The sequence below is a fragment of the Delphinapterus leucas genome, chromosome 8 (assembly GCF_059928025.1).
Source record: "Delphinapterus leucas isolate spDelLeu-1000000601 "Yukka" chromosome 8, BTC_Dleu_Yukka2, whole genome shotgun sequence".
In the NCBI taxonomy this organism is placed as follows: domain Eukaryota; kingdom Metazoa; phylum Chordata; class Mammalia; order Artiodactyla; family Monodontidae; genus Delphinapterus; species Delphinapterus leucas.
In genome coordinates, this window is record NC_143136.1 from 1,373,849 (window position 1) to 1,383,000 (window position 9,152).

Genomic DNA, 9,152 nt, shown 5'->3' on the forward strand with positions numbered 1-9,152 from the left:
GCCTGGCCTCCCCCCGCCGGAGTCCGAGCCCGCACAGCTCTCCTCCTCCAAGATGCAGCAGGGGCGGCAGGCAGGGCGCTGGGCCTCCAGGGGGCCGAGGTCAGGGCAGATGGTGAGGGAGCAGGGTGGATGGAGCCCGCCGGGCCTGCCCTGTCATCCAGCCAAGCCTCTAGAACCCAGGGAGCACTTAGTACAAATCGGCAGCCAGCGTCCTCGGCTGGGCCACGGAGCCAGGAGCCAGTGGCCCGCCCACCTCCCCTCCCCACACCCTGCCCCGCACGCTGTGTGCCCTGCTCAGGGGCCCTCGCACTTGTTGTGGGGGCGACCCCCAGCCTGTCCACCGCAAGCTGGTGCCAGCGAGTCACAACTCTCCCAGATGGGTGCCCCTGGCCCCCATGAAGGTCTTACAGCTGGGCCCCTCATTGCCCAGCCAGATTCTGGGACAAGTGAGATGCATCAGTGGGTCGGCAGTTACCAGACTCTGAATGTCAGAATGAGCGGCCCCCGGCCCTCCTCTCGGACTCAGTTGGAGAAGTTAAGGCCCACAGGGTGCAGAGCTCTGGCCATTTTCCTGAGAAGCTTGCAGGCTGGTGGGGGTGAGAATGGTCTGACACCCTCACTCCAGCACCAAGGCCCCGGTGCACGTCTGGGCCGAGACCCTGAGCCTATGGCATGGCCCTGTCCTGAGGAGCCACCCACCGAAATACCCAGAGCCCAGGATCCCCGCCACTGGACAGGATGCACCCAAGAGTGAGGTGCCACGCCTGCAATGGGCTGAACCCTGACCCTCGTTCATATGTCAGAGTCTTAACCCGCAGGACTTCAGGAGGTGAGCTCATCTGAGTGTGGGGTCTTTGCAAATGTAACCGGTTGGGCCCCTAACTTGATAGGATTGGTGTCCTCATTTCCATAAAGTGAAATTCAGAAGCAGACCAGCACAGGGACACCTACTCATAACGACAAACCCAGAGACTACAGACCAAGGACCCCCAAGGATCGCCTGCAACCCCCAGGAGCCAGGAGAGGCCCTGGAGCAGCTTCTCTCTCACGGCCTCAGGAGGTACTAGCCCAGTGACACCTTGATCTTGGACTTCTAGCCTCTGAACTGCTAGACAATCAACTCCTGCTGTGAGGCCGCCTAGCCTGCTGCATCTGTGCCAGCAGCCGGGGGAAGCGGACACACGCCTGAGCCCAGCACCCAGCCCAGCCCGGCACCACATGGGCGGTGCTCAGCGTACTTACTGCTGAGGTTGCCCAGACTTGGGGAGCACCCCGGGAAAACAGGGAGAGCCCTGGAGAGTAGTGGGTGTGTTGGGGATGCCTGGGAAGCTGAGCAGCAGGGCCAAGCCCCGGAGGGAGGATGGTGATGGGCGTGTGCCGAGGGCCGGTGTGGGGAGGCCCGACCTGGCAGGAGGGGGCGCGTGTGCCAGGAAGGTGAGCCAGCCAGGAGCTGGTGGGAGACAACGCTGAGGCCACGGGCAGACGAGGGGCTGGTGTGGGTATGGCCTGGCCCCCTCAGGGGCTCCTAAATCTACCCAGGATTCCAAGATTCCTGCCAGGAAAGCCAGTATGCACCCCTCACATCCAGAGCTTCCCTTGCACCCATGGCGAGACCAAGAACAGTCGAGAAAGCTGGAGGCCCCGGCCCTGCCCCCAGTGCAGGGGTCATGGCTGGGAGGACAGGACAGCCCCCACCCCACAGCTGGGGACAGGGCGTAGGGCCTGGGGTTGGGGAGGACTGCAGCACCTCCGCCTGAACCATCTCCGCCCAGAGACTTCAGGCAGCTCAGAGCACCTGCCCAGGCCTCTTCCTAGACACACGTGGCAAGAATGCCGCCAGCTGGCACGTGGTAGGTGGCCCCTGGCTGGAGCCCTCGCCCTCCTGAGCCTGTGTCCTCTCCCGAATGTGGGTGATGACCTGACCCCACAGGGCTGTGCTGATGGCTAGATGTGGTCACAGCTGGTGCCAGGGACCAGGCAGAGAGACATCAGACAGGCAAGGCCTGGGCCCTGAGTCTTGGTCTGAAATCTTCCTGAACCAAGCCAGGACTCAGGGAGGAGGGTCTGGCTTATAGGAGAGCTGACCAACCTCTCACCACCTGGGCATGTCCAGGCCTGGGCCCGATTTGATACCGGCGTGGCCTTGGGTGAGCCCCTCTCCTGGCCTGTCTCCCTGTCCAGGACCAGCCAGGCCGACACCTGCGCCCATACACGTGGGTGGCCTAGCACAGGCCCAGAGCACCCGCACACCCTCTGCTCTCCTCACGGCTCCAAAGCCCACCTGCCCCCTGGCAGGAGTGTCCTCAGTCCCTCTCCTGGGAGGCCTCAGTGGCCCTGCAGCCCTGTCCACCACGGGCTCACGCTGTCCCTTATTAGGACCGGCATGGAACCAGTCTACCAAGACTGGCCTGTCTTGTCTTCTGGACTCACCTACCCCTGGATGGGACATCTGTCCATGACTCCTGGGGGACTTGGCCCAGCATGGTGCTGGGGACACGCCAGGGGCTGCTCTTAGGGTCGGCCAGCAGGACACAGCTGGTCCATCCTCTGCGTACACCCCGGGCAGGTCGCCTGATTCACGCCCCTGGAACAGCCCTCTCTAGCAGGGCAGGAGTGGCAGGCCTTCACTGGACAGGCTCCCGGGACCAGCTCAGGGTGAGGCCCGGCTACATGGAAGGCCGAGTCACCGGCAGCCGTCGGGGTGGAGGCAGGGCGGCCCCGGAGAAGGCGCAGGAGGCGATCCGGTTAAGAGGAGCTCTAACCCGGCCTAAGCAGTGGAGTCTACGACCAGGAGAAGGCAGCTGGTGGCTCATAAGGGCCCGCCCTCGAGGCCCCATTTCAGGCCTGCAGGCTGGGGTGGCACGAGGCTTCCAGAGCCCAGGGCTGTTCAGCAGTTAATGCCACCGGCTTTGGGGTCAACAGACTGGGCTCTAGACCTCAGAGCTCCACGTGGGCCGAGGCCCCTGAAGAAAGCTGTGGGGCTTCTCGGCCTCAGTTACTTTCCTGTGAAGCAGGTCTGCAAAGACCCCTCCTCATCCGCTGTACCAGCTAGACAGTCACGCAGAGGGACCCACGCTGAGGGCTCCCAAGTTCCAGACGCCGCTGCCTGCAGGCCCTCCAGGGGCCTCTAGGGCGGGGGGCAGAGGGGAGGACACGCCTGAGGCAGCCGCAGAGTGCATAGCGTCCGCATGCACCCCTCCTGCAGCCTTCCGGTGGTCGTGACTATTCCCGTTGTCGCACGTGAAGAAACAGAGGCACAGAGAAGCCAGGTCGGGGGTGGTGGTGGCGGGGAGGCTGACGCAGCAGGGCTGGCCTCTGAGCCCAGGCCCACAGAGGACGTCCCGCCCCTCGGAGGAGCACGCGGCGTGTCCGGCACTGAAGCTCCAGCAAGGGCCAGGCCGCCGCATCGTGCAGGTGGCCCCCCTACCTGTGGTTCTCCCCACAGCGCGGGGGGGGCGTATCCTGCCCTCATGCTGGGGATGATGAAACCTCAGCTGCTCTAGTGGTGAAGGGACAGAGCAGCAGCTGGAGGCCACGGACCACCCTGGGGCCCCAAGCCAGGCACACGGGGGCCTCTGCCCTCTGAACAGGACAGCGTGCGCACCACCGTCTGGTGTGAGGCCGGGCTGTATGCAGATGGCCTGCGAGAGCCGCACGGCTGAGGGACAGACTCGGAGGGCTCTCTCGGCCTCGGGCAGGACGGCACAGAGAAGCAGTGGTTTCTGCTGGGAGGCTAAGGGGTGGTCCTCGGTGGGGAATCCACAGGCAGCCGGGGTCCAGGAGAAGAGGGGCTGCCCACCAGTCCGTGTTGCACTGACAGGCCCACGCTCCCCTCTGACCTCCATCCCCAAAGTCCAGGCCCCTTCTCCTGTGCCCAGGCCCTCCGTCTCCCACTGCCCACCCACCACGGCTGGCATACAGCAGGCAAGTTGTGACTGACAACCTGCTTTGTGCCAGGAACTGCGCCAGGCTCTGTGGCTACTAGAGAACAGTACAGACAGAGGTGGCCTCCGCCCCCAGGGCCTCAGCGAAGGGTCAGACAGATACACGACAAACCGTGTCAAGTGTCAGGAGGCCGAGCAAATGCTCAGGAGACATCTGGAGACCAGAAGCAACCCCACAGGCAGAGACAGGGGATGGCCGGCCCGTGTGCGTGCGTGCATGTGCGTGCGTGTGTGTGTGCGCGTTTGTATGCACGCGTGTGTGTGCACGCGTGTGTGTGCATGTGCGTGCGTGAGATGCAGCACGGGGCTGGGCTTTTCCCCAGTGTTGCAGAGGGAGCCAGCTGGAGAGGTAGCTCCCCCTCACCTTCCATACAGTGCTCTGGCCGGAGGGAGGGCTACCTGGGCTGTGCAGCCCGTAAAAGGGGATGTGACCATCGTCCTCATCACGGCCACGCTTGGCTGTCCATCCAAAACACTACACACAGTCACGAGCGGGAGCCCCGTCGTGCGCACTGATGGTCCCTCCTTCGTGAGCCCACACCATTTCTGCTCTCCCGGGCAGGCACAGGCCGGAAAGCCCACCCAAAGACCCAGGGCCGCCCTCCCTCCTTTCCAACGACTAGCAAGCATTGAGTCTCTACCCCACCAGCCAGCCCAGGCGTCCACCCCGGAGGCTCCCCAGGCTGGAGAAGTCTGCCTGCCGGCTGGCAGGACAGGAGACCAAAGGCCCGGATCCCCGAGAGCAGCGTGTCACCACGGGGCCACCAGAGGGCGCCCGTTCCACGGAGCCCGGCCAAGTTGCTCGGAGCAGGAGAGGACAGGACTGGCCGCTGCCTTGGGAGGTCACCCTGTTTCCTTCACCCCACGTGGCACCGGCACTCTCCTCGGGGCCTGGGCCCTGCAGGGCACTCTCCAGTTCAGGTGCTTACGGGGGAGGCTGAAGCCATAGGGGGTTGGGGAGAGCAGCTTCCCAGAAGCCCCTGGATCTGGGACAGAGGAGCCACGGGCACTGGTCGGGAGGGGGCGCAGTCCAGGCCCCGGCGGGGCAGCACCTGAAGCCCTGGCTGGCACGGTGCTCAGACAGCTGCTGGGCGGCCGTACACCCTCCCTCCGTCACGTGCGCAGCAAGGCACTCTGCTGGTCCCGGGTCCCCAACCCACTGCAGCCCCAGCCCAAGGAGGCCAAGACCCAGCCCCCTGCCGGCCCCGCCTCCCCTTCTCCAGCCTGCCCTGCTCTCTCCCAGCCCTTGACGGCTGCCCAGACTCTGCCACTCTGTCTCTCAGCGTAACTGGGACAGAGGCCTGTGGATGCGATCAAGTTTAGGATGGTCCCGGGGACACAGTGGCCGAGTGGGAGTGGACGTGTGAAGGAGAGCTGTGGGGCGAGGGGACCTTGGAGTGCCGTCTAAGATCGGGGCTGGGTGAGGGCAGCTGCTCAGCTGCCCTGAGACCCTGGTGTCCAGGGGAAGGGATTCAACTGAAAGGCCAGGGATTCCCGGGCATTAGCTCCTCTGTTTGCATGGCGGGTGGCGGGGCTTATGAACCAACGTGTGCTGGCCCCAGGCACCCAGATGTGCCCCCCAAAACCTGTCCCCTAGGGAGGGTGGCAGCCCTGACAATGACAGGGCTTTGCCAGCAGACAGAGGCACAGGAAGGCCTACCTTGGGGGACTTGAACGCGGGGCAGGGGGCTGTCAAGGTATCAAGGCAGAGGCTTCTGTGGGTCCTGCCGTGCTGGGGGCCGGGGTCCAGGGCCTGGCTGCCCCCTCCCATTCCCCAGCAAGACACGGCCATGGACTTGCCCCTCACACTCCTCTCTCGCTCAGAACTCCTGTGGCTGTGGTCATTCCATGTCCCCCGTGTCACTACTCGAATGCCCCCTCCCCAACCCCACCCCAGTTTGGGAGGAGTTCCCCAGGGCAGGAAACTGGTCTGCTCGGCTCTCATCCACCGTGTCCCAGGCGCCCTGAACAGACGCGCAGACCCACGGTGGTTCTGGACGCGTTTGCAGTTGGAGGAAATAGCCTGGGGGGTGTCTGTGAAATCCTTAGACCTCCACCCTCACTCCAGTCCCCAAAGCTCCTCAGAGGCCTGCAGGGAGGGTGTGGGCAGGACTGCGGGCAGCTGCAGGGCTGAGGCCGCCTGAGACGGCGATGCTCTTACAAAGAAATGACACGGCCCCTGGGCGGGATCCAAGGCGCCGACCACCTGCAGCTGGACTCCCCGCCCGAGGCGGCCCTGAGTGCCAGGCGAGCACAAGTTCCCCGGGCAGGAATCCCTGCGAGGTGATGTTCCCTTCCCGGTGGCAGCGGTCGAGCCTCTCCACCCTCGCCCCCGCCCCTCCCCGAGCGCACAGTTCGCTCCCGACCGCCCCGGGGCCCCTAGGCTGCCTCTGCCGGGGACCCCCGGGAATCCCCGGGCCGACCCGAGGCGCCTCCCGGAGAGGGCCGCACAGCCGGTGGGAGTCCCCAGCCCATGGCCGCTGTCGGCTGCGCCCCGACAGCCGGCCCCGCAGCTCAGCCCTGCCTGTCCCGGAGGACGCACCGAGCCGGGAACCGCCCGGTCCGCCGCCCGGCGAGGAGAGCTCCGCCGGGAAGGGGCCGGTGTGCGTGTTGGGGGCCGGGGGGCGGCCGAGCGGAGCAGAGGAGACCCGGGCGGAGGGAGGGCGGCTCGGGGCGCGGAGGCGCAGGGCGGACGAGGGCAGAACGGGAGAGAGAAGGGGGCGCAGGGGAGACCCGGGAGCGCCGGGTCACTCACCCGAGATCTCCGCCTGGGGCACGTCGCTCAGGCTGAAGCCCTTGGTCCCGTAGATGTGGCGGACTTCGCCGCAGCTCCGACTCTTGCTGGCAGGGTCCCCGTGGGCGCAGGCGGCCAGTGCGACGGCCACGCACAGCAGCCACCAGCCTCGGGCCCGGAGCTCCATGGCGGGGCCGGCGGCGCCCCCGGCCGGGCCCGTGCAGCCCCCGCCCGCGAAGGGCAGAGCCAAGGTCCCGGCGCACTCGGCTCGCGGTCCGGAGGCGCCGGCGGCAGGGGAGGCGGAGACAACAAAAGCCGGCGGCGGTTGGGCGCGGGGCGCGCGGGGCGCGAGGTCCGGCCGCTCTCTCCGGCGGCCCAGAGCGCGGCAGGCGAGCGCGCAGTCCCGGCCCGGCCCCTCGGCGGCCCGGGAGAGGGGCGGGGAGGGGCGCGCGGGGCGGGGCGCGCAGGGGCGGGGCGGGGCGCGGCGCGGGGGTTGCGATCCGAGGCGCACGGGGCGCCCCTCCTGCTCCCGGGGCCGCCCGGCTCGCGCGGATCTGTTGACTGCTGGAGGGAAGCGGGGTGGCCCGGAGCGCGCGGGCCGTGTCCGGGGTCCCCGAGGGCGGGCCCTCCACTCCCAGCGCCCGGGGCGGCGGCACCACCTGTGGGGGCGGGGGCGGGGGTGCTGAGGCAGGGCTTCCCCCGCCGGACGTGACATCACGCCTTCCGCGCGCCTATCAGGGGCTTCCCCGCCCCCAGCCGAAGTCGGCATCCCTCCCGATTTCTCTCTCCTCGGATCAGGCCGTGCCTTCCTGCACCCTGGCCACGTGCCTCGCGCGTCCGCTTCCACAGCCTTGGTCCCCTTTGTCCCCCGCCCGCACCTGGCCTGCACCCCTTTACGGCCCCTCGCCCCCGCGCCCATTTCAGCCACCTTTCCCGCGGCTCCAGCTCACACTTGATTTTTTCTGTGGAGGAGAGTGGGGGTGCTGTACGTGGGAAACTAGCCAAGAGTCAAGACCTCACGCGCGCCCGTTCCTGCGTAGAGGCAAAACCAACGAATTAGTTGTTGGAGATCGTCAGCGGGTTTTGTGTCCCCTCCACGTGATGCTTTGGATGCTCGAGAAGCGAGCGAGGGGGGCAGAAGCTTGTCCGTTGGCTTGGGCCGCTGGGCGGTGGCAGGTGACCTCTTGGGGAAGGGATGGCGTCGGGCCGACAACAGGTCAGATTGCTGGGGGCTGAGGAGAGCGTGACAGTGAGTGAGGCGGCGGGGGACCGTGCAGGGCGGGTGGACAGTGCTGGTAGCCGCAGAGGATGGGGGTGCGGGCCGCGGGAAGTGAGGTGAGCGACCGGGGCGGGGGCACGGGAGCTGAGGGCGCCTCCGTTTCTTTCTTCCCATCTGCTGCACTCCCCCACCCCGTTCCTGCTCTCTTGATATGTGTGCAAAGGCCCCAGAGACCACCAGGCCATGACCCCGGCTGCCTGATTGGTTGAAATGGGGGGAAATGCAGTAAATAGGCACCCTTGGAAGAGGACCCCAGGGTAACCACCCTGTACCAATAAGGGCGCCCAGACCTTGAACTTGGGGGCTAATGGTTTCACCTCACAGCAGGGCAGGAAGGAGGGCCCCACGCCTCCCCTGGGGTTCCCAGAGTGCTGGGCTCAGCAGGCTCAGAGGGGGCTCGCAGCCTTCTACCCCCTCGCCCAGAGACACTGAGCCATCGTGTGAGAGGGGCTGCGAGGCCCCTATCCCAGTGTGCTGGCCCCGGCCCTGCTCACGCACCTGCCGCCCGGTCCCGCTGGCGACTCCCAGATCCCGTGCAGCGCTCAGGCCAGCCCGTGCCTGCTTGCCCGTGCCTGGTGCAGCTGCCTGGATGCCTCCCCCGTGCCCGCCGGGCCCCTGCCCCCGCCTTCTCTTTAGGAGCTCACCTCCAGCCACGTGCTTCCGGGTCGGGCGGGAGCCAGACGGCCGGAGACTCGATGGAGTCACACACACTTACTGTCGTTGTTATGGGGATCTGTCGCCTCCTCTTAATCTGGCCAGACGGGGAGATTTCTCAGGGTGGCGTCGGCGTCCAGTGCGTTTCTGGGCCTCCAGACAGTGGTGTGGCCAGAATGTCCACGTGCCGTGCTCGCGTGGCCGGTTTTCAGGACATGGTGGTCACGGGCACGGCCCCTGCACACGCCCCTCCCAGGTGTACGATGACTCCATCCCCTAGAGAAATCCTCACCACCGCCTGCAAGGTCCCTGTGTTGTTCCCCTTCAGAGGTCGCGAGCCTCGCAGACAGGGCCCTTCCCCTAGTGTCCCCTAGTGAGGAGACACGCCCCCAGCTGGATCCGAGCTCTCATTTCCCTGACGTCGAGGGGAGGCGGTTAAGTGAGGGGTGCAGTGTCCCTTTGGAGAATGGCTGTAAGGAGAACTGGGAATGGCAGCCGGGCACCCTCCCCTCCCCGGGGGTGCGGGGCTCTGGCTGTGTTC

At 66.6% G+C, this 9,152-nt stretch overlaps 1 protein-coding gene across 1 annotated transcript in view; it reads right to left on the reverse strand.

Annotated features, from left to right (window-relative positions):
* Positions 1–7,603, reverse strand: part of GPC1 (glypican 1) — a 30,312-nt gene extending 22,709 nt beyond the window's left edge. The window contains exon 1 of the mRNA XM_022568138.3: positions 6,700–7,603. Within this exon, the coding sequence (XP_022423846.2) occupies positions 6,700–7,597 (898 nt within the window). The 5' untranslated portion in view covers positions 7,598–7,603. The remainder of the gene's footprint in view (positions 1–6,699) is intronic.
* Between the last annotated feature and the right edge of the window lie 1,549 nt (positions 7,604–9,152).